This window comes from Trachurus japonicus, chromosome 14 (assembly GCF_045865225.1).
Source record: "Trachurus japonicus isolate A0001 chromosome 14, Traja_1.0".
Lineage (NCBI taxonomy): Eukaryota > Metazoa > Chordata > Actinopteri > Carangiformes > Carangidae > Trachurus > Trachurus japonicus.
The window spans coordinates 20002705-20028396 of NC_140920.1; the positions used below are offsets into that span (position 1 = coordinate 20002705).

The 25692-nt window shown below is 41.6% G+C and overlaps 1 protein-coding gene across 2 annotated transcripts in view; it reads left to right on the forward strand.

Moving 5' to 3' along the window:
* Positions 1-397: 397 nt before the first annotated feature.
* arhgef12b (Rho guanine nucleotide exchange factor (GEF) 12b) overlaps positions 398-25692 on the forward strand; it is a 33793-nt gene continuing 8498 nt past the window's right edge. The window contains exons 1-22 of one of the 2 annotated variants that reach the window (XM_085798277.1): positions 398-798; positions 13006-13097; positions 14901-14999; positions 15085-15134; positions 15523-15580; positions 15984-16186; positions 17447-17524; positions 17611-17730; positions 18561-18686; positions 20635-20742; positions 20937-21035; positions 21240-21350; positions 21444-21542; positions 21648-21690; positions 22999-23104; positions 23195-23332; positions 23445-23477; positions 23632-23746; positions 24330-24435; positions 24584-24814; positions 25031-25181; positions 25456-25625. In XM_085798277.1, the coding sequence (XP_085654403.1) occupies positions 767-798; positions 13006-13097; positions 14901-14999; positions 15085-15134; positions 15523-15580; positions 15984-16186; positions 17447-17524; positions 17611-17730; positions 18561-18686; positions 20635-20742; positions 20937-21035; positions 21240-21350; positions 21444-21542; positions 21648-21690; positions 22999-23104; positions 23195-23332; positions 23445-23477; positions 23632-23746; positions 24330-24435; positions 24584-24814; positions 25031-25181; positions 25456-25625 (2368 nt within the window). In that variant the 5' untranslated portion in view covers positions 398-766. The remainder of the gene's footprint in view (positions 799-13005; positions 13098-14900; positions 15000-15084; positions 15135-15522; positions 15581-15983; positions 16187-17446; positions 17525-17610; positions 17731-18560; positions 18687-20634; positions 20743-20936; positions 21036-21239; positions 21351-21443; positions 21543-21647; positions 21691-22998; positions 23105-23194; positions 23333-23444; positions 23478-23631; positions 23747-24329; positions 24436-24583; positions 24815-25030; positions 25182-25455; positions 25626-25692) is intronic. The other variant, XM_085798278.1, reaches the window with a different exon arrangement.

The window sequence follows — 25692 nt, forward strand, 5'->3', positions numbered from 1 at the left end:
AATGTCTTTCAATGCTGTCGAAATTTTGTGAAGTACGAGGAGCTCTTGAACGCAACTGAAGGGAAGGTGGGTTTTCCTCGTCTTTTTTACTCCTTTTTTGGGGGGGTGGAGGGGGGGGACAAGCATTTCCTTTTTTCCATTTGCATCACACTACGGAGCAAAGACCGAGGCTGCTGCTGCAAAAAATAGTGGAGATTAAAGCGAGCGGAGCTGGATGAGGATGCTCCATATCAGCGCGGGGGGACACCGGACGTCGCGAGAATAAGAAAGTTAAAGTTGATTTTGGATTCAGCTGCCAAAGTTTGACGTATTCCTCCCCCCGGACATTGGGAACAGGCTGGAGTGTCATCATGGAAGTATTTCCCAAGGAAAAATAAGAGATTTTCTCATGTTGGCCTAGGAGGAGGTAATTTGAGAAAAGTGCAAACTGTAGGAAAATAACTAGGCTACAACATTAACAGCAGTGATATCTCTCCGGTTTTCTACATTGTCGCTTTTGTTGTAAGCAAGAAAGTAGCGCTTTTCTTCGTTTAAATATAAGACTTTTTTTTTTTACTGACCTGGGATCTTTCAATAAACACTCTTACAAGTCCAACGGGATTTAAAGGACTTTGTGCTGGATGTAACGACTCGTAAACGTCTAAGGGCATGGACGGACACCGAGGAGACAAAGTAAAGTTTTTGTAGCCTAGGAATAAAAGTAACGGGACGGTAACGTGAAAATGTTATTTGGGTGAAGTCCTTGGAAACTCGTAAGGGAAGCCCAATGAGTGGCACACAGTCAACACTCACTGACAGGTAGGCACGTCTCTCTGTCTATGTTTAGTCTTTATCTTCTCCGATTGAAGACAGTTCAGTTCACTGGCCACAGTTAGGAGTAAGAAGGCTTTTCAGGTCTGTTTATGAATGGAGAGGAGACCATAACCACTTCAAGCCAAACTCCATTGAAAAAACATCCAATTTAAGTTTCTGCTGCTTGTTTGGAAATAAACAGAAGCATTAGAGCACAATATGCTCCATCTTACCTTTTTATTTTGGGTTTTGTGTAAATTCGGCAATAAAATTATTTATCCAAACAGCACCAGTTTACCACCAAGTGACAGTGTTTTAACTCGATTATACCAGTTTGCCCTCCTCACGCCTCGGTACGGCAGGAGACGATGGCGTCTGAGGGAAGTCAAACCAGAAGTCAAATTTTAGGAAAGTTTAAAGTGTCTGATTTATATGCACCGAAATGTGAACATGCCCATGGTATTCTCTGTGGGTCCTTCAATCCTTCAACTTTTTTTTTTCTTTTTCTTTACGTTTATCTTTGAAACTCAGGTCAAGTTAGGATTGACAGATTTTTCAGCGGGTTCCTGAGACCTTCCCCTCGAAAAACCAAAAATGGCACAGAGCGTTTTTCCTTGGTCCCTTGATAATGTGATTGGCTTCAGTGTTGATGACAGCCTCCCCTTGTCAAACCAGCAGGGGGCAACTTCCTGGACTTGACCCGTCTTTACTAGTAGCCCCTGAAAAGCTCCTGCACAACTTTCTGCTCCCTATAACCATAGAGGTCAGGATGCTGACATATCCCACCTCAGGTAAAAATGTTTTGTCAGAAGTCTGAGACAATTTCATGGTTGTCTGGCATTACTGAGGGTCGACTCATTGAAATGTCCCAGTGTAAACATAGTTTTCTCAGCATGTGCCCACAATCGATGAGTCGTACCGACTGTCTGTAGCCTACAACAGGCTGCAGCATGATACACAACCTTAACATAAAAATCACATTAACCTGCGGACGAAAGACTGTAAGCTTACTTCCCCTCCATCTATCACACACAACACCAGAAAAAAACAACATTTATTTAGTGTCCTTTTTTGTCTGGTTCTTGGCAGAGAAGCAATGCTCCAGATAAAGCCTTGATAAAGTCTGATAAAGTAGTGCAGCTCTGGAGATCGTTAGTACCAACCTGAGACATTTTGGCCAGTTTAACCTCGTCTGTACGAACCATATGAGGTGAAATGTCAAAGGAACGTCAACGGCTGACTTTCAGCTTTTCAGATTCCATCCCTCATAAGTCACTTGTATATTTTTACACTTGGTAATCAGGAGTTTCCTCTGAGGAAACGCCAAAATAAAGGCACACATGACTGCCTCGGAAAGTCAAACAAAGTCATTTAATTTCTTGACCTTCAGCCTGCAGAAAGGACTGCGCCGTTCGTCTGCTCTGCTGTTTTTTTAGAACAATGGACCTTTTGATTCTCTGTAATGTTTCCGTCAAACTTTAAGATCTTATACAGTTTCAAACCATAAACAACAGAGGGGCAGATGGTTATTATATTTCTGCAGGCACATTTGGACAAGATGCTGTACATCAACCAGGACAGCTGAGCACAAAGACTGGAAACACACCTATAAAGCTCACTCATTGACTCTATCTGGTTTGTTTGATTTTGGGTTGCCAGATGCAGTCAGTGAGCAAAGGTTTTGGCCTCTGCACAAGCACAATGATGCCAAACCTGGCAACCTCACCCTGAAGATAAGACTCCAGGAAGCTGCCTATGATTAGATGATAACAGCGCTCGAATGTTGTTTGTCGGGGAATAGTTCCGGCACGTGACGCAAAGCTAAACACCACAAATGATTGTCTTTACATTTTCGTTGGTGTAGAAATCAAACAAACCCAGATACAGGGTGTTAGATAGTGAGCATTAGAAGTCTATTATTGAACTGTGGACAAAGCCAGACTACATGTTTCCTCGTGTATCCAATCAGAGCTCACATTAAACAAGTAATTTTCATCACTGACTCAATTTGTTTAACAATGACGCAAAAATCGGAAATCACTGTCTGCCATCTACCGTAACCACGGGGTGTGTCAACCTTCCTCCAAGTGAGTCCATGTCCTAAAGGTTGCCAGGTCCAAGACAGAAGTTCCCATTGACACTACATTAATACTCTATGCAGGGAGATTGTCCGTAAGCAGCCTGGAAACCAGAAACAAACTAACTTAATAATAATCGTAATAATGATCATTAGGGCTGTAAAAGTTAACAAATCAATAAAGCATTGTGGAAAGTCCTTTCAGATCTTTCTCCTTGATCCAAAAACATAAATGTATCCAGAAGCTGAAGTTTCAGAGAAGCAAGTGACCCATCTTTACAGTTTTTAATTTGGATAGTATAACTAAACCTAGGGGCGAAGGTGCTGAGATCATTTTAACTGTTAAAACAAGACAGGGTTTGTATGAAGGACTTGATGATTTTAGGATGAATGATTGGAGAACAGTCACACTCAGTGGGCAGACCGTCACTTCACTGACCACATTTACTGTGGGAAAAATGAATGTGCTCACATCATGTGTCACTGAAATCTTTACTGATGACACGAGTACTAGTGTAACAGCCTTGACTAGGAGAAGAAATATTTTTATAGTCCAGTCTGTGCCACACAATTGGAACTGTGGTTTTACTTGCAAATGAGTCAATTCTGAATGTCACAGCTGCTGTTTAAAGACTAAACCCTGTCCCATCCTTGTGGTGAAGCCTGAACCCCGTTCACACATTTCATCCTTTAGTTTGCTGCTCTTTTATGATGAAGTGATGTTTCATTATGCAAACGCCCCACTTGTCTAGATGGGGTTGAAGGTTGTTGCCTGAGGTTGTGCTTAAACAAGGGAGAAAAAAAAAAGGTTCAGTTCAGTTACCGGGCAACGTTTGTGCCAACTCCAGCCGTTGGTAGGTCACACGTTGGACGTCGTTCAAGGGTTTCTCAGTGAGAAGAATTCAGCCTGAGCGGCCTGCTAGGTTCCTCCTATAATGTTTGTGATATTTTACTGTCAGGATGTGACAACCCCCAGCGTGGGACATGTTCTCCTGTCTGCACAGCCTCAGGTTACAGACTAAACCCATCCTCTCTCCTGAAGAGCACTGTACCAGTCTGTGAGGCAGCAGCCGGCTGTTAGGCCTTTAAAGGAGAAAACTGTGGTTTATTACAACATGAGGTTTTATTTTCATAGCCCATTGTCTTTATCAGTACCGATAACATTGTGTGCACCAAATTGCTGAGACCTGAGAGCACAGAACGGTCGCTAAAAATAGGTTACAAAGAGGGAAAGAAAAGGCAGATAGATGACCAGACAAGTTTTACCTCTCAGGTTAGATAAATAGTTTGGAAGAGAAAACAAAAGGCGAACAGATTTAATGCATCACAGCTCGACTTTGATTTACCTTACTTACCCTTGTGTTCAAGGAAGGATTATTAGAACATTTCATTTTTTTTACGGTCCGATCATCTGACTGCATGTGTTTCACCCTGGGGATGTATTCATAGCAGTGTCCTACTTAGTAACATCTCTGAACTAGCTTTGAGGAGTTTTATTTGATCAGTCTTTTGTTTTATCTAACAGATTTTTAGAAACAGATGATCTGATAGTCATGGGTGTTGAGTTGAGAACGCCTCCAAGAAGAGAAAGTGTGTGTGCTGCTTTTCCCACGTGTACAGTTCAACTTAGTCTATATATATAGTGCCAATTCATGATAAACATTATGTGAAGGTTAGGGTGAGGTCAAAACTTTACTTTAGTGAAAGCAACACTTCCCTAAACTCCCTCTATCAGGAAGAAACCTCCAGCAGAAACAAAACACAGATTGGTGACTGTAAATTGCCAGGAGGTGTGAGTACGAGTCTGAGGTTGTTTGTCTCTATGTGTCAGCCCTGTGATAGACTGGCGAGTACAGGGTGTACCCATGACCCTGCATGGGCAAGAGGTGTAGCTAATGGATGGATGGATGGATGGATCCTAAGGTACCAGGTATATTGTATGTTTGTCATTTATTGTTATAACCCTAATACTAATAGATAAAAGATTGATAAATAGTTGAAAAATTAATATTCATTAATTGTGTCAGCACTAAAACAGCACATTACAGGTTTATTAAGGCTTTTCTGCTTGTTTTAAGGTGTGGATGTGACACTCTGCTGAATGTATTCATCGGGTGCAGCAGGTTTCCTGGGAGAGAGGGTCACACATATATCAGATGGAGACATGTTGTTAACAGAGTGGACAGTTGTGCATACTGCTGGATTTGTGTCTTGTGAGGATTAACATTGATAGGATGTACAGGGGGTCAATGGCAAATAAAAGGCAGATAAAAGGAACACAGATTAAATACAGGCCAGGATAACTGTATAACGTATAACTAAAAATGGATTCAAAACAATGCATTTTTTTTGGGGGGGGGGGGTTGTGGAAATTTGACCTTGAAACCTGCATATGCCTCGGTTGTAACATCCCCATCGACAGCATCTCCACCTGCTGAGCTGGTGATGACCTGTCTCTCCTGGAGCCCAGGTGGAGATGACTAACTGTTGGTTAATCAGTGTGATGCAGCCACTGTGTGTCTCATTCTGTGTAAATGTTTTTGCCTCAGTAGTGTCTCAGTGCGAAGTGTTGTTCGACTGTAATGATCTTCCCTCCATTGTTGGCTAACTGTCTCTTAGTCTTTAGTTTATGTAGACATGATCCAAACCTGCCAGACTCATCAGTTTGTTTTTGTCAAAAATCATGAGAGCCAAATTCAAGTGGAACAGCATTGCTTGATACACATGATTGGCTGCGGGCTGTGGACCAGCTCTTTTGCTCTTTGTCACACAGTTTTGCTGATCTGTGTGTTTTCCCGCACGCTGACCCTCCCCCCCCTCCCCCCACTCCACCTTACCCCGGGCTCTGACGGGAAGTGGTGACATCACTGTGAAACAATGTCTGTCAGGCCCACCAGGCCACCGGCCCTTCCTGGCTGACTGACCGACAGAGCCGCTGCACAGTGACACATCACTGCAGGACGGACAGACAGACAACCAGAGAGAGCCCACTGTCAGGCTGCTGCTCACACCGTGACACTGACGTCGGCAGCATATCAACTAACCTATGTTATTATGCGTTTTTGTGGATCATCTGATTGCAGGAGGCTTCTTAAAAGTGTCAGTGCACGGCCTCTGTTTGCTGGGTGGATAATCAAATGGGGTCTGCTGGTCATGGGTCCCTGGGCCGTGACATCAGCATGAAGTGACTGCTGATATTTCTTCTTTAAATGTAGTGGAGCTCACGGGTCAAAGTTCAAACAGACTAAATGAAGACTCAAAACAATCAGAAGACACAATGGACTTAAAACAACCACAAAGTGACTTAAACCAACACAAACAGACTAAAAGCAACCTCAGACAGACTCAAAACAAGCACAAAGAGACATAAAAAAACATAAAAGCTTCCACTTTCTTACTGTGTGTCTGCAGTTTGAGGTTTACTTCAGGGATGTCAATTAAAGTTGAGTAGAAGACAGAAGGTCTGTGTTGTGTTTGGTATGTTGTTGTTACTGGCTGTTAAGGTAGAGTGAAGACATTCTTGAAGCGTTTATGTATCTTTGTGGTTTTGGTGTCACTGAATACAGATTTAAGTCTGTGTTTTATTGCCCCTGTCTGACCTGAGATGTTCACAATGATTTTTGAGATTTTTCTTTTTCAAGATTTGTACAAAATGCATCAGGTCAGAGGCAGAACCACCCTACACACTGAATGTGTGGCTCTGTGCAAGAGCCACACATTCTTGTGATGTGATAATATAGGTTAAAGTGAAATTCCGGCGTAAGTGTAAACCATGGTCAAACACACCGTAACACCGAGTTAGACCCCCCCTCGAGAGATCAATTTGCCCGACCGCTACATTCACGAGATCCACCAACTTCAGCAAATACCGCAATATCGCCAGACACGGCGCTCTCCGGATCCACTGTCTGACCGCAACCAAAACGCCACCATTTGCCCAAAATAATGCTCAGAACTGCACCAAATGTCATCAATAGTACACACAGGGTCCCAGCACGTAGTACGAGTTGTCAAACATCTGCTAGCTTTGCCTGTTTTCTTTAGCAAGGAGATGCAACTCAACTCACCTACTTCTCCTCCGGGAGCCGCTCGTTCGTGAGGAAGCCCTGACGAGTCGATCACCGAGTGCACCGGAGTTCCGCAGCTCTTAAAAATGCTCATTTGCGCCTATATCGTGGCCAGCACTCGATAATAATAGTTATAAAGTGATATGCAAGATATAAAAAAAAAAAACTCTGATTGTATTTCCATGAGGTAATTGTTGATTGAGCTGCGGAACTCCGGTGCACTCGGTGATCGACTCGTCAGGGCTTCCTCACCAACAAGCGGCTCCCGGAGGAGAAGTAGGTGAGTTGAGTTGCATCTCCTTGCTAAAGAAAACAGGCAAAGCTAGCAGATGTTTGACAACTCGTACTACGTGCTGGGACCCTGTGTGTACTATTGATGACATTTGGTGCAGTTCTGAGCATTATTTTGGGCAAATGGTGGCGTTTTGGTTGCGGTCAGACAGTGGATCCGGACAGCGCCGTGTGTGGCGATATTGCGGTATTTGCTGAAGTTGGTGGATCTCGTGAATGTAGCGGTCGGGCAAATTGATCTCTCGAGGGGGGGTCTAACTCGGTGTTACGGTGTGTTTGACCATGGTTTACACTTACGCCGGAATTTCACTTTAATTTATTCTTTATTGAACAAATGTCAAGACTCAACATATTGTTTAAACAGATATGTTGAGATTGAACGCTTTATTGGGAACACCGTGCTAAAAGTGTGAAGCTAAAAAAAAAACCTTAAATTGGCCACACCCTCAATTATGCAGAAATTCAAGCCTTAAAAACGGGTGACTTATATAAACATTCGTCCCCGTAGTCGTCACAAAGGAGGAAATTTGTTTTAGCAACCAAAACCTGTTTTTGTACAAGACTGTAAACATGTTTATTTCTGCCAAAAAGTTTGACATTACCCTAACCCTTACAGTCCATGTGAGTGGGACTAAAGTTGGAGACACACTCTACTGGTCAGTGGAGGAACTGCAGTTTTCAGCCCTTTGGTTCCACCACATGATGAGGGTGGGGGAAAACCACTGAAATTCATGAGATAGAAGTCAAACAAAAGACAAACAAAACTTTATTGTTATGACCATGTAGAACATGTACGGTGAGCACTCTTAGCCTTTCACGCTGAGCCCCACATTTTAAAGGTTCTCATGAAGATCTCCAGCGGCTGCATAATAAAGAGTGTTACGTGACTTTATTCTGGGATAAATCAGCCCGTGTAAGAGGAAACAGCCTCATGAGCTGAATTACATGTTGTCACGTTATCAATATGATCATGTTTTATGAGCCTAAAGAGCTTATCAACACATCATCTGGTTGGGAATTGATTGAAAATTAAAGCTTTATTTATGTTACAGACTGTTCTGCATGCCAGTGATGTGATCCATACCGCTGGTGATGGGAGACATGACTTTCAAAAGGTAGATGTGTTGAGTTAGGATTGGTCGACAGTCTTTGTTGTACAAAAACCTTCACCCACTGTTTGGACGAGTCCTCCATGTTTCACTGTAACTTGATTAGATAATTCACTGGAATTCACAGGCTAATATTGAATTTGGATGTTTGTTGTTATGTTGCGACAGGAGCCAACTGATGTCAGATGCAAGTGATTTATTAATGAAGAGACATGAAAATATTCGTTCTGGAAAAAGCTCTAATTATTAACCAGGGAAGTTGTCGTTTATTGACATGTTAACAAGTTTAGTCTCTGAAGCCAAAGTGTGATATAATTTCTCCCTTAGAGACACACTGATGTGTTTTGTGATCCCGCTGCTGGAAATACTTGGCGGTCCATTGATGTTTATCTGTCCACTGCTGAAAATGGTGAAAAGAATACGAGGCACAAAGATATTAAGACAAAATAAAAACCGTAACAATAATTAAAATATTAAAATAACAGTGTACAGATCTGCTAAAACAAAAATGCATTGGATTTGTTGAAAATAATACATTTACAGACTACAATAAGCCTAAAAGGTTAATCTGCAGGAAATTCAAGTTTATAAGAAGTTAAGTTAAAGCAGAAGTAAGCGGAATATTTGTGTTAATACAAGTCTTAAATAGTTATATCTTCCGACAGCAATCACTTACATAGAGTGTTTGTTCCGAAACACGGGTCTGTCAGTCACTCTGCTCTGCTGTCAGCTGAGGAGAAAACTTCTTGTATACTTCCTTGTATCCTACAACCTTTATCCAATGAGGAGAGAGAACGGCATGAAGGGCTGTGTGTGCAGCCATGGGGTGACGTAGGGACGAGGACCAATAGATCCATGACGAGGGCGGGGGCTGCTAAATCCATCGGCTGACAAGAAGTTAGCCAAAATTACTGGATCGCTTACTTCTGCTTTAATTTGTAGTTTAAACAGAAATTGGCTGCACCTTTTCAATTGGAGAAATTGAATTAGCATGGTTTCCATCAGTCCATATAATATCTGAGGGTTTTTTGATATAGGTAGGTGCATTATTTTCTGCAAACAGCAAACAAATATCACTTAATCAGACACCTCATCAAAACTCCGTGGTAAAACAACAACTTACACCATTATCATTTGGTCTTGGCATTTTTCCAAGTGGACGTTGAAAGAGGTCAAAAGTGCATATCAAATAGAAAAGCCTAGTATATTTCCAGTGTACATGGAGTTTAACTTGTTTCTGGTTTAGTTCTTGTGTCCAACCCTCTGGAGCTGAGTCCTGAGCTGTTCTGTTATCATCCCAGAGGAATTGTCTGGTATTTCTGGCACCCAGTGAACCACTGAATGTTTTTTTGTCCTTCTTTGATAACTGTGCATGAGGCAAGTAAAGAAAGTCCGAGCAAATTAGCCCGCAGACATGTATCCCAGTTGAGCGACACTAATACAATAAGTAAATTAATGATTCCCCTTTTATCGCGGTGCCAGTGAACGTTTCACAAGGACGTGAACACTTTTCCTGTGTGATCCTGTGTTTGTGAACTTGTGAACCCGCGGTACCTCTAAAGAACTGGGCAGAACAACAGAAAAATGAGATCAGATCATTATGAACCGTGTCGCTGCAGCGTTGGCAACTTGGCGAGTTTTTGTGACGTTTAGCCCCTTTCCCACTGTGTTCTCTGTAGAGCCACGAGAATCTATCAAGTGGTGTCAGCTGATAGCGGCTTATTCCATTGATACTGAATATGTCAGGTCATAAGAGACAAGAAATCATTAAGAACATTAGTCTACTTGTCATCTCATTAAAAATGGCAGGTTCAGTTTTACCTCATCGTTAAAACACCTATTTTTGATAAGCCATGTAGAAATTTTGATTCATGCTGTTATTCACAAGATGCTTACAGGGCATGTAATGATTCCTGTTATTATACCATTATTGTTAATTTGGTTTTGATACAGACAAATCTCTTTTTTTCATCGGTTTGGTTTTGGGATCTAACATTTTACAAAAGAAACAAAAACCTGATCTTGATCAGAAACATGAATCAGAATCAGCTATACAGTATGAATCCCCCAAGGGAACGTGTTATGTTACACTGCTCCATTACAATTTTATGAATACAACAAAATAATAATATATAACTGACCCATATTCAAAATATTGAAATATGCCCCGTAATAAACAATATACACGCTCATCACCCATGTCAGTAAATCAAATTAATCAATTATTTGTTTGCCATTTTTTATGAAAAACTGACAAATTGAATTTACAATGTTTTGTTGTTCCCATTCTAACAAAACATGGTGTCATATGTTGACTTCATCCAAAAAATTAAGAAGAGAATGAATCCAAGAACTTCCAGTTCTTTGGCACAATGCACCATGGGAGATGGAGTTGATTTATGAACAAGTAATTGTGCTGTTTTTTTTCTCTCTGATCTAAGCCACAGATTTGCTCCAGCTGTGAGTCACCTAACGTCGTCTATGTGACTTTTACTTACATAAGTGCTGCTCTGAAAATAGCTCCACCAACTCTGTGCTCTTTGTTGTGTCTGAACAAAGGTCGAGTCATGTAAATGAGAAGATAAACAGCAGGAGATTTTGAATAAGTCACGTCATCATCTTTGTCGCTAATGTCGGGTGCAATCGTGCACACTTAAGTATCCAAATTCAAAATAGGACAACGACTGAATACGTGAAGCTGAGAGCTGAGTTCCTCTCTTATCCAGCAGCACTTACCGAGCTGCCACCCACTGAGCAGGATGCAGTCTGTCCTCGTCTCGCCATGTCTTATCAACGACTAATCTCCTCCAACCGCAGCGAGGAGGCTCCCCTAAGTGGGCCTTCGAGTCACAGAGAATGAAAACACTATGTTTTGACGCTAATACGTGGCGTGATTTCACCCTTTTCCCCTCTAATTGTGAGAGTGTTGTTGTGTCTAAGAAGGTGGAATTAGTTTAGTCTGGTTCATTTTATATTTTGACATCTCAGGACCATGAGGACAGTTCAGACAGGACTGTTCACACAGTCTTGGAGCTAAGTTGAAGTTTCCTTTTCCCGGCCTTCTGTCTTCCCTCAAAGACACTTGTGCCTCCTCCTCCTACCCACCTCCTCCCTCCCCCCTCCTCCGTTTCTTTCCCAGCCTTCTCCCACATTCAGGAAACTGGAGCTGAGCCAAAAACCCCTAGTCTCCGTTTCCGGGAATCTGTCCCACAAAGCCACAGTATAGTAAGTTGGCCCTGACGTGGGAGCCATTGTTAAAAGCCCAGGGCCCCCATTGTCCGAGGGAGGAACAGCAGCACAAACAAAACCCCCTCTTGCGGAACAAGTAGGAGGGACGAGGAGAGGGAGCCTATGCTATTAATATATGAAGAACCAGCCTATAGTTATACTCCCATGAAGCTCATGCATCTAAATCAGCTGCAGTGCAGTGGTTCAAAATCAGACAGTGACAACGTTGTCATCCCTCTTGCATGAAATATGAGTGGAGAATAATGCACTGGTTGTCTATGGGGAGGCATTCATTTCAAGTGCTCATACAGCATGAATGAATTATGTTAAATGTTGCATGTCCTGTTGGGCTGTTACAGATAAAATGAGACTCATTTTGTTTCCTAATCCAATTTTTATGTTGTGTTGTGCAGGGATTTGTTAAGTCAAATAATTGCAGATGGATGATGCTCAAAGATGAAACTCGCTATTTAACTAAGAAACATTCAGACCAGTTCATTACCTGAAGAAAACATAGCAGAGGAGGGTTTTTAATTATTATATGATTATGTCTTGCCTTCTGGCCCCCAAAATGCCCCCAATCTGTAATTTGCAGGCTCCCTAGATTGAAATCCATGTGGTTTTACGAGCTGTTCCCTCAGTTGTCTTCCAGTGATGTAACTAGGTTTTGAATTTGCATAACCCCACCCCTACCTGGTACCAGTAGAAGGGGTGGGGCAAGCAGTGGTTCATTTGCATTTAAAGGGACAGGCACTGAAACCAGCCGTTCTGAACAGGGCTGTTTTGAGCGGATGAAAAGAGCTGTGATGTTAGATCCTTGGGGTATTTTGACCACAGCATGTCACAGACATGTCTTTAACCTGGGAACTATTTTAATTAGTGGAAAAGTGGCATAATATGTCTCCTTTAAAACCTGCATTGTTGGGTTTCATTCATTTCCCTGGCTGCTACATATAACATATAAGAATTTCCCAGTTTGTGATCAATGAAATCGATCTGTCTATACAACCTACAACCACCTGCTGTATCATGGACATGGACACCTTCACAATCTGCATAGCATAGTTTTGATTGGATTGATCAGCAGAGCTCTAATCAGCTGACACTGATACAAAAATGTATATTTCAGAAAGTACGGTGGATTCAATTTTTGATGTTAATGTCTCACCATGGATACTTCTGTATGTCAGACATGATGTTTTGGAAATCACTTCTAAGACCTCACTGTACCTGACTCTTATTGCTCATCATTGGGTTTTGGGTTGTATATTTATAGTGACCAGTAGTCTGTAGCTTCTTGTTTCTAACAGTGAGCCAGTAAGGAAATATGTGGATTTAGGAAAGATTTTATATTCTATATAAAAAACTGTCTTTCAATTAAATGAATTAATCTGTTTTGAAGTCATGATGGTTTATATGCGATATATATGTGTGTTTCTAGGACCCCAAGCATTCTCAACAAGGACCCGACAGACAAGAAGCCAAAGAATGACAAATCATCCGTCTCCCTCAAACATGAATTTGATCCAACAGGTAAGAGACACACCTTTATTATTCTCTGGTTTTTGGATCTAGTTTCCCAGTCCTGCTTTTAGATACTCTTAAATAACGTCATCGGTCTAAGGTTTGTTTTATTAAGAGTCTATTTGCTTTGGTGAGGAGGGAGAAAAAGGCTGGTGAGGATGTAGGCAGCTGCTCAGAAACCAGTTGTCAAGGTGGTTGCCGGGGTTGCCGGGTCGACATTAATCCTTCCTGGCCTTTTCTTCACCCTGGAGTCCTGAGGCTCCTTCATGGAGGAGGCCAGAAGACAACCAATTATCCACTCAGCTCGCTCAGATCATTCTTTGAAGTGGGAGAAGGAAAAGGACTGTGAGTCGCTGAACTTCCTCAGCAGCTACAGGAAGAGCGTCTCTTGATCTTGGCAGATGTTCTCGGCAGATTTCAGGTTTTTGGAGACATCCAAGTGAAATGGACAAGTGAAACGGAGTCACTGATTTCACAGGGTCACGAGGACATGGCAGATTTACACAGATACTACTAGCTGTGCTCCTGGCACATGGTCGTGGGATTGTTTTTGTGCTCCTCTTGCATAACATTCAGTTTTAATAGGACATATAGACTGGCTGTTCTAATGCCCACTAGATTAATCCATGTTTCATACAGGTCACTCTATTATTGATCTTAAACCTTTTGCACAGAAACACGGGAAAAAGAAAGATTTTGTAATTAGTTTTACTCATACCACTAACCTTAATCATAACCCAATCAGCACAGTCACAGTAAACACAATCATAACCATAATCATAATTACAATCGTAATCATCACACTCACAATCATTATAAAGCATTTACATTTTTCATATTTTTGTTTTTATGCAGCTTTATAAAGTGGTGAATGACACCTGACACACATATACATTTTTTCTAGCAACATATATGTGTGTATATACACACACACACACACACACACACACACACACACACACACACACACACACACACACACACACACACACACACATACATACAATGTAACTATATTTTATAAACAAATGTTATGGAACATGAAAGCAATTCAAAAGGGCAAAAATGTAAAATACAAAAACAAAAACCTTCAACTTCAACATCAACTTTTATTCATTTTGTTCCCCGGCAGTAGACAAGCAAAGGACATGGGGATAACACAACCCCTGAAACAAACACATACAATTACACAAACCACAAGTCAACAATAGAAAGATGAATGTCAGTAGTACAGTATAATCAATAACCTATAGAGAAAGAAAGAAAAAAAGAAAACTCACCTAGTGGGATCAGTGTATCAATCAGGTGTATTTGATATGATAAGTTACTGTCAGTTTAATAAGCTGGAAACACCTGATATATAACAATGGTACTGCTCCCAACCCAAATGATGCTCTTCCACTTTATCAGTGAGCCTGTATGCGATTGCCCCAGTGCAGCCAGGTGACCAGAGAAGTGTACCATGAAGATGATGCTGGGGCCGGGGAGGGTTTAAGATGGGAAGAGACAAGAGAAGAAAAAGGGATCTTTTGTTGTTGTGTCCAGTTTTCCTGGAAGGAGCTGGCTGCTATTTAAAAACTGCTATTTTCTCTTCTTGATTTGTCACTTCCTGTGTGGAGAAACTTGACTCCACCAGTGCTCCAGATAATCTGAGCCGAAAGGTCCGAGGCAAAGATTTCTTTATCAGTCCACACATACAAGAACACGATATTCAACACTGATGTGAAGAATTTTCTGTGTGGAACAGAAACACAAACTCATATTATTATGTAATGTAATGCTGTGTATGTCTGTGTGTGTGCGTGCTGACAGGTCTGGTCCAGCGTTGCGTGATAATCCCGAGAGATGAAAATGGCTTCGGGCTGACCGTAAGCGGAGACAACCCTGTGTTTGTGCAGCTGGTCAAAAAAGGTGAGGCTCACACACAAACCTCAAAATCACAGCACACGCTCAAGTATCGACATCTCTGACTCCACTCTGTGTTTTCCTGTTACAGATGGAGCAGCGATGCGAGCTGGAGTCCAGACAGGAGATAGGATCATCAAGGTGAGTCTTAGTTAATTACCTCATTATGTTACAGAATCAGCAGAAGGACGTACTCCTCCTTTTAATCAGAGAATTCACTTCTGTTGGTAATTTCTAGAAGCAGCACAAAACCATTTTTTATGGTTTTGTCGTTAAATTGTTCAACTCCACTGGATTTCTTTAAGCTGTTTTTATGGTTTTATATCTTAATATTGCACCTTCATATACTGTGCATTTTCTTTCTCTGTTTTTGGACTTTATTTTGTTATGTTATAATATTATTCTATATTATTGTTATTCTTTCTCTTCACTTAAGTTAATGAAATGTGCTGTATAAATGAAGGTAATCATTATTATCATTATTACCATTTAAAAAAAATCTTTATCGATGCTTTTTGTTTCCTGACAGGTTAATGGGACCTTCGTTACACATTCAAACCACATAGAGGTTGTAAAGCTGATAAAATGTAAGTACACACATCTTCAATATGCTGCATCACACAGTTATTTTCATGGCATGTTGAGAGTTTAGTTTAGTTAGTGTCTATAACATTGGGCATTTTTCCCTCATGATGAAAAGGACTTTGCACCAGGTGTTATAATGTTACACCGCACACATCAAACAAACATGTCCTCTAACATACAGCTGGGTGTGTGTTTTATTATTAAAGCTTCAGCTTTGTGTGGAAAACAAATAGTGAGGTTTGATTTCTGAAGAGAAGTCAGGGGGTTTCCAGCTCCCTCCTCTCCCTCCCTCTGAGCTGGTTCTGTTGACCACAGCCTCTTCACAAACAGCTTTTATACATGTATCAGTATCATTCCTCCCCTTCACCCACCCCTCATTCCTTTCCCATGACTCCTCTCTGGCAGCGGGCTCCTATGTAGCCCTGACGGTGCTGGGGAGGCCCCCAGGGCTTCCTAACATCCCCCTGGAGGAGGAGGAAGAGGATGGGAAGAAGGAGGGGGCAGAGGTCAGCGCACCTTCCTCCCTCCTGATGCCACACTCACCTGCACTGCCGGGTGGGGAGCAGTGCAGCCCCCAGGAGCACATCGTCCTCCCTCCAGCTGACGGGGTAAGGAAGAAATAAAGAGCTTCACTTTTTCCACCAGGTGTGACATGTTAGTCAGTTAATTGAGGATAAAAACTTCATAGTAATTAAACTCAAGTTTGTACTTCCCGATGCGAGTTCAGTCATGCCTACCATGTTGTAATGTCTAGGGGATGTGCTGTCATTAAATAAAGAAAACATACTGGTGACCATAGGAAATCCAAAAAGTTTATATTTTATGTTGCTATTCTATTTGTATTTCGTATGTTGTGCCGATGAGGTAGTTGTTTTCCTATAAACCTTTCAGATTTGGATTTCTATTTGTGGTGAAGGGATTTTAGAAAGTGAGTAATGTGGTTATATGTCCATATACAAACCTACAGCCTCGCCTTTCCGCAAGAAAGGGGAAATAAAACATGTTAAATGTGCATTTTCTTAGAGTTTGAAGTTTAGAGAAAGTCTTAGGGAGCATTATGTAATTAGAATACAGCACCTAAAAGGATTACGTTTTAAAATTAAAGGAGATGTACTACCATGTGGTAGACAGACGCACAATATCACAACAAACCAGCACATGATACCTTGATTCGAGTGAAATCCTATTATAAAATAGAGACATTAAAACAGTCACCAGTGGCTGCTGGTGAGAAAACTGCTTCGACTGTGTGGACATTTGAGCATCATGTTCTAATTTGTTTACTTGGGACTGAGGTAATCCGGCTACATTACTTTAATGTTATGATAATTACATTTTTTAACAAGTAACCAGTAACTGTACAGGATTACATTGTTGAAGTAACCTTCTTGACCCTGGTTGAAGACGTCACAGTCTTTCCCCTGAGCTTCAGTCTGCTGCTGGAACTCTGTGGTGAGACTGAAACGAGAAATGCTCTGCATGATGTTGTTTCAAGCGGCGATAATGTTCCTGATATCAGAAGTTGATCTGTCTGGCACAACCCACGCATTATTACAGCTCATTATTTTTGATTGGTCTCATCGTTTCAGTCCATTACTGCTGCAGAGAGAAACAGTCAACAGTTCATCATCTTTGTTACACTGCATGTGTCAAACCAGAGACCGTGACAGAGACCATGACAGTGCAGTTATTTGTTGTTCCTTCAATGTGTCATTTGCCGTATTGGTTTAATTTATTAATTCCCCCATGTTCCCCTTTTTTCTCTCTCACTTTCAGTCTGGACAGTATCACTTCTCTCTTCCCATGTGAAGGAATAATTACGTAATGGTGTGTTTGGTCATGCTCTTCCTCTTTATCTCCTGTTTTAGGATGAGAATAAGAGCGCGTCCAACCAGAAGATCGACAGCCTGCAGAAGATGCTCACCAAGCACCAGCTGGACCTGCAGGTATGTGGAGGAGTCGTGACACCAGGATTGTTTATTTCATGTTTGGCTTCTTTCTGTCACACTTGGGTGTATTTGTCGGTGTTTAGGCCAAGGAGGAGGAGTGCAGCAGACACACTCGACCTAAGCTAGTGAAGGAGATCCAGGAGGCAAAGAAGCACATTTCACTGCTGCAGGAGCAGCTCAGCAAAGCAACAGCAGCTTTACAGGTGAAAGAAAAGACAAGAATCTGTGTACGATAATGATATTGTAGGCAGAGAACAAGCAACAGGTCCCATGAGGAAGCTGTTGTCATGGGTACTTCACATCATTGTGACACGGTCCATGAAACTCACCAAGCTCTCTTTAAATCTTTAAATAAATTGTTTTTTTGTTTTTAGCTTTCTAGCCCTAATCTCTGCCTAGAGGCAAGTTTCTCTTCTTAGTCATAAATGACAAATACACGAATAGATAAATAAGAAGTTCCACCATAAATGCGAGATGATTTAATAATGTAGTGTATAACCAGCCTCTGCATGTAGGACTCTTGAGTTTTCCTCTGAGGACAACACTGTAAATAAACCTCCTCCTCTGTGTTTGAAGAGATTTATGTTTATGGAAAGTTTCACAGGAATCACTGCTCAAACTTGTTTCCCTAACAGAGTTACATTTCCTGAATCTCTTCAACAGACTTGGAGAGTGAAAACCCCATAATATCCAATGGCAAAAATGATGAGAATATCAGAATCAGAGAACAGGGGAAATTGTATTACCTTACAGCTGCTCCAAGAATAGAGAGAAGATTAAGTGGATACAGATGAATATATCTTTTGAAAGGAAAATCACGTTACAGCTCTATCCAGCTGGTATTTTTTTTTATATATTCTGTTATTCTTTTTGTCATATTATATTATATGGACATGTCATGTCTACCCTCGATCATCTTTGAGTTTACAAGTTAAATAAGTATAAATTACACAGCAGAGCTCATTACCCGACATGACCTTTGTTAACTGCTTATGAGATCATCAGTTAATTCATTTCTATGTTTGTGTTTCAGGAAGGAGGAGTCATTGTGTCCAGGAACAGTGAGGACGGGGACGTCGGGCCTCTCGTGAGGGAACCAGCCTCCTCCTCCTCTCGGGGTGACGCCGCTAACGACCGGCCCGCGACTAACAACAACTCTGTGGGTATAATGACAGAGCACTGGTGACTAGTGTGGTGAACCGCGTTACCCAGAAGTACTTTGTTCTTATATGTGGGTTTGTGACGGTTTGGTGCCACATGTCTGAGCGCATACTGCTGCCAAAAACTTAAATTACATGTGGAAGGATGAGAGTTAATCAACAGCAGTTTTTTTTATTTATTTATTTTTTTTACAATTAATCATTAGATTGGGTCATTTATCAAGCAAAATTGCCAGATACTCTCTAGTTCCACCTTCTGCATTTTGTGCATTTGTTACTTTTCTCTGTTTAGATTTTGGATGACGTTTCGATTTCAGTAAAAAGAAGAGAGAGAGATAGAAAAAATACAAGAAAAGGAAAAAACATGTTATTTTCTGTATTTGAATCAATCCAGGAAATATCACAATTATCATAAAAATGGATCACATATAACAAAAAAGAACAAATGCTAAATTATGCACATTATGGCACCAATCCTTCCTTCAAAGACATCTGATACTTTTATATCTTTACTCTGAAGCGCCTGGTGTAAAAAAATAAATAGTATTTATGAGGTAGGACAACCTGAGAGTCAACGTCCAGGCCAAAAAAGTCTCTCGTCTCTTAACACACTCCTGCTTGTTAACTTGTTGCATCATACACTTGGAAATACCCAAAGGTGTCACATATCATCATATCAACATTATGATCAACTCTGAACTCTGGACCTTAAAGGGATAGTTCAACATTTTGGCAAATTGGCCCATTGCCATAATCGCTATAGTCATAGTAGTAGCCTAGGTTCGTTACCTTTAATTGTCGGTGTAAGCGATTTTTAGAACGGCAGAGCGAAGCAGCAGGCTGCTCAGAGCTATGCTATGGAGGCTAAAGGAATTTCTTGGTTTCCCTCATCAAACTCATCAAATACACAACCCAACAACTCCAAAACGCTGTCGTGGACAAGTTGTGACCTGCACATTCACCACGCTATGAGATAATAACGGAACGTTACGAGACGGAGCCATTTCAGAGGTAAATTCATGCAAAACCGCTGATGCATGTTGCGTTCAGGGACAGTTTTTCAGCAAGCAGACTCTGTATTTACCCTGTATTTACCTCGAAAACGGCTCCGTTTCGTAACGTTCCGTTATTATCTCATAGTGTGGTGAATGTGCAGGTCACAACTTGTCCACGACAGCATTTTGGAGTTGTTGGATTGTGTATTTGATGAGTTTGATGAGGGAAACCAAGAAATTCCTTTAGCCTCCATAGCGTAGCTCTGAGCAGCCTGCTGCTCTGCTCCGCCGTTCTAAAAATAGCTTACACCGACAAATAAAGGTAACGAACCTACTGCTATGACTATAGCGATTATGGCAATGGGCCAATTTGCCAAAATGTTGAACTATCCCTTTAACCAACCTCATAGACTAAATAAATTAAGATCAGACCCCACAGGAAATGACGCCATCGGTTGGTCAGCCCAAACAAGAAGTCTGAAGATGTCATCTTGAGTAGCACTTTTCACAGTTTTCTTACAGTTATTTGACTGCATATACAGAGATCAGTCAATATCTATGTACATGTAAATGTTCCCCAACAAGAAGTAGCTCTCAAACACAATGTAGTTTGTGTTTCATGGTGTTCTGGGAAAAGAGCTAATTTACCACAGATCAGGTGCTGCCAACTGGTGACTGCTGCACCCACGCTCTGATGTCTAACACAGACAAAACAGAGAACGCTGCCCACACAACACAGACTTCCCTGTAATAACAAATAATCTTTTTTATCGCCGCTTCTATAAATAGGGATGAAATGGTCTTATTTTCCAATCTCTGGGGATTTCCCAGAATTCAGCACTAGACTAAACAATCAATTTAACTTAAGTGCTGTGTTTGTGTGTGCGAATGTGTGGTTATTAATGTGTATGTGTTGTGTGTGTATGTGTGTTTCTGTCTGGGTGTGTCTCAGATCCACAGCAGCCCCCTCCTAGAGATGCCCAGTCAGAGCCTGGACGTCCACCGGCGAGACGGAATCAACTCCTGCTCGTCGCCCGACACGGAGGACGGCACCGACACTGTAAGACACACGCTTCACACACACACATACACACACAGTGACATGCTGAAGTCACATATTTAAATACGTTTTTGTAATATTGTTTTGAAGTGACATTTTCTAGCGACAGTTTAGTTTTTAGTGGAATAAGATTAAATGCATGAGCAACAGTTTGATGTTTGTTTTTTGTATTTAACCCTGAATCTGTCACTCAGGAATCCAGTGCGCAGTGCATTGTGGGTAGCCCTCCCTACCTCCTCCATCCCCAGATTATTGGAGCGGAGGACGACTACTTTGACTCTCAGCAGGAGCAGGTATGTGGAGGAATAGTTGGACACGAAGTTGACAGTGAACTGGCTTGAGATCATGTGTTAAACTAAGAAAATATGGAAACAATGGACTCTCTAACTCTTTAACCTTTAATGAAAAGAAATTTGATGGAAATTTACTGTTCTTTTTGACAGATTGTTTTCATTGTGTGTGTGTGTGTCATGTGACTTTCTGTCTCCTTCCGTCAGATCAACGGACAGTGCAGCTGTTTCCAGAGTATAGACCTGCTGAAGTGTCGGCCAGCTCACCTGGCAGTTTTCCTCCATCATGTCGTCTCCCAGTTTGACCCCGTGCCTCTGGTACACAAACACATGCGCACACACACGATACAATTATTAAACTAACTGAGATGTCAGTGTTGTGAAGCTCTCACCGCCTTCTTGCCTTTACAGCTGTGTTACCTCTACGCTGACATGCACAAGCAAACCAACTCCAAAGAAAGTCGACGTTTCTTCATGGAGTTTCACTCACTCTTCATGGATCGAACAGCCGTGAGTCACTGAATCCTGATCTGGATCTTCTCCTTCTCCTCTGCTGTTTCCTTTCTTCTCTACAAAGTTTCTAATTTAATTAAGTGTTTTTTTTTTTTTTTCCAGAACCTCAAAGTCCCAGTGCCAGACACAATTGCAGCTGAACTGGGTATGAAAGGCAATAAAATATGTCATGGTTGATTATTGTATATTCCAGATTTTACTTGATGTATAAAGCTTTGTAACACTGCGCGTAGCATCACATCACCCACAACATCTACACCAATAGGCTACAGATACAATCTCTAAGTACCTGGTGTATCATTTTTTAAAGATATGAGTGTTTCCATTTCAGTCATTTTTCATCAGTCACAGTTGATTTTGAGCTCAACAGCAGTGGTGCAAAAAAAATGAAATGTTTGTCCCTGAGGGTGCTGCATGAGAAATAAACCCATTATACAGTTATATAAATGAAAAGTGGATTTCCTCCCGACTGCTCTCTGCAAATATCATGGCAGCCATGATGGATTATGAGATATTCTGTTGACACTTAGTTTCTGCTGCACTTTTCACCAGAGGAAAGTTCATGAAGCGTCCAAAAGGGAAAGAGTTCATTCCCTGTACATTTATCTGCTCTTGAGTTGTTACTGCTCCTTGTGTACAACATGTGGTTAAATTAAGTTAGATAGGAATCTGTTGATGGTATCGGACATTTATGATATGATCAGAATTTCTAAGAAAAGAAAGTAAATGGGTCATGAGTTAGGGATTCGCTGCTCCAGGACAAATTATTTGCCATTATCTTTTATCTTTATTTAAAAATCTCTGCAACACACTGTGAAAATTTCTGAATTAATTCATGAAAGCAGATATTGCAAAGACACCATGATCCACTACGTGTTAACTGTTTCATTCATTTTTTGTATGGCGCGTTAAAGAAAAAGGGTTTACAAAGTGCTCTGATATAAAAGTAAAAAACTCACAAGAACAATGGCAGAGGAACCAAAACTACAGTGACACGGAAATCTATGAGAACCTGAGCAACACAAAACCTAGCGACATAAACTGTAAGTAAGATGTAAGATGATGAGTGGGACAAATGAAGACACAGAGGTAAAGGCAGAAAGAAACAGATCACAATAGTTTAATGAGAAGATGCAATAAAGTCAATGCAAAAATTGCTAAAAGGTGATGTGAACAATAGAAAGAGATTTTAAAAATGCTAATAGACAAGACAGCAAGGAATAAAATAAAGACAATAAGGACAAATGAGACTCATAAAAACAATGAAAGACAAACAATAAGGGTTGTCAGGCTGCTGCGCCTCTACTTTGAATTTACAGTACTTTACCACAGTGTAGAAATCTTGCCCATAATTCACAGAGTTGCAGAGATGGGGGGGGTTGTCAGTGGTTTGGTTAAAGAGTCCCTACAGCATGTTGACTGATTTTGGGGCCGTTTGTTTTTGTCCACACAGAGAAGCGGAGGCTGGAGTTAATCCCAGAGGAGCTCTGCAAACAGTACACCCAGACGTTACAGGACACGCTGCTGCCCGACCTGCACAGGAACCTGGAGGATTTCAGGTGACAATGACGTCACTGTTTAACCACTATTGTCAGAGTTGTTGTTGGTCTCTATGTGTTTTTGTAATTTGTGTGTGCGTGTGTGTGCAGACAGAAACGCAGCATGGGTCTGACTCTGGCTGAGGACGAGCTTTCCAAGATTGACGTCGATCAAGCAAAAGACCAGCAGCCCTCGGAGAAGGAGTGCTCCTGTGCCGAACACATCATCTCCAAGATAGAGGATATCCTGTGAGTCTGTGAGCGCGCACGTCAACACACAGATAGACACACATGAAAACGCACTTCCTGTATTCCTAACATGGCCGTGTGTGGGTGTGGTAACTGATTTGTTTTGTTACAGGATGACGTCACAGCCCTCAGAAGACGAGAAGTGGTAAGAGGAGGGTGTTTTTATACTTTTACATCTTCAGTTTGCTGCACAGTTTGGTTCCTGTTGTTGGGGAAGTGTTATACTTTCTGTTCAGGCATTTTACTTTAGAAATAAAAAAAAGAAACCTCTCACTTTTCCCCATCCTGTCGTGTTGCAGCCAAACGATGCAGTACGTGCTTCTCACCTACATGAAGCACCTCGGGGTGAAGGTGAAGGAGCCGCGAGGCCTCGAACACAAACGAGCACGAATCAATTTCCTGCCCAAGATTAAGGTGCGACCCCAGAAACACAAGTGTACAACAACAACAACAACAACAAGTAAAAGTGCAAGTAGTAGATTCACAGCGAGGCTTCCTCTAGTGCATTACAGTGACAGGACACAACACTGAGCTCCAATTCAAGGTCCAAAGCAGATATCAGCATGCGTGACTCCAAAAGCAAAAAAACTAATAAAGAGTTAAAAAAATTATAAATAAATAAAAGCCAGATGACTACTATGACTTTTTAAAACTTCTACAGATTTGATCAAAAGTAGAATATTTTCCCTTAATCATAAAGTTAAGCTTTAAGAGTTTAAAATTCCAGTGAGCCAAACTTGTTCCTCTTTTGCCTAAATCTCCAGAATTTGGCTGTCAGTGTAGTTTGCTTGTAATAAGCAATAGATGGTAATTTTCTTATCTACTTTGCTTAGTTTGCAGTTTCAACAACAGATTCCCAGTAAACATAATTAAGGGAAAATTTGCAATTTCACACCAGGAATATATGGATAATAATCAGATAATCAGAAGTTACACAAAAACGTGTATTTATGGAAAACAATATCTACCAACAAAAATGTATACATTTCACAAGCAGAAGAGCATCAGGCCTGAGAAGGAGGGGGAGGAGAAAGTGAAAAAGCCTCGGTTTCCCAGCATCCTCGGCCCTCCGAGGCGCCTGAGCAGAGTGGATTCAACTTCAGGTGAGAATAAACTTGCAGTTTAATGTTACAGATATAACAAATCTCATCACCTTGTCATGCTGTGTTAAGTATTCTGCCTCCCTAGTGTGTACACCTACATATTATCAGTGGTTTCAGTATGTGCTTATATGTGTGTGTGTTTGTGCAGTCGGTAAGGCCGTGGAGATAAACAAACAGCGCTCACCAAAGCAGCTCCCCCAGCCCCCGGCCTTCAGCGCCCTCGACCAGTCCGACCCCTCTGCCTTGAATCCGGGGTCACGGACCCGTGTGAATCTGCTCAGTGAGAGTTCAGACACCAGTGCGCAAGTTTTGCCCTCACCAACACACAGCTCCCCCGTCGGTCTGGCCTCAGACACAAGTGGACAGGACTCAGACTCCAGTAAGATTTTCCTGTTGATTTACGTCTTTGAATAATTTTTCCCAAGAAATAAAAGAACTGAAACATTTCATGACGACCGAGACACTGATATAAACCGATATGATTACTTATATAAGCTCCTTAAGTCATTTCATGAGTTGATGAAACACAGACCATCAGACTTTTTTCTTGTCTCTGTAATCTCATCATTCTACCTTTCTTCTCTTCACTCCACAGACGTGTCTCCGTTCCCCCTCCAGCCCCGCCCGGGCGAGGGTCTGCAGTCTGGAGAGCAGCAGGACAGCGTCTTCAGTCCAACCGGCACCCAGTTTGACTTCAGCCCGTCCAACCTGGAGCAGCTACAGGAAGAAGACCAGGAGACATTCAGGTACTTACTGTACAGGCTTGAGAGTTATTGTTAGTTATTGTGTTACACACTAAGAATCATTCATGGTATTTACATTAGTTGTGCACAACTGTAAAACACAAAACAAGAACACATGCGAGCTGAACACTGAAAAAACAAAGAGAGAGAATTAACAAAATAAACATAATGACTTGTTTTCATTGTTTTCACTGCAGTAAATAAAGATGTAACATGACAGCAGTGACTGTAACAGCCTGTACAATCTCCAATCTGCCTCTGTGTCTGTGATCGGCAGCAGGATGGACGTGCAGTGTGCAGTGACTTCAGCTGACGTCCAGAGTGAGGACGACCAGGGCGGTGAGGTGGAGTGTGAAGAAGACCCTCTGAACTGGCAGAGTCTGGTCAGCCGCGGCGTCCTGGCAAGCCTCACGCCACAGGAGATCAAACGGCAGGAAGTCATCAACGGTGAGTCCACAGCACTGAGTGTGACATGAAACAGATCAAACAGTGAATTTGCCTCATGCTGTGTGTG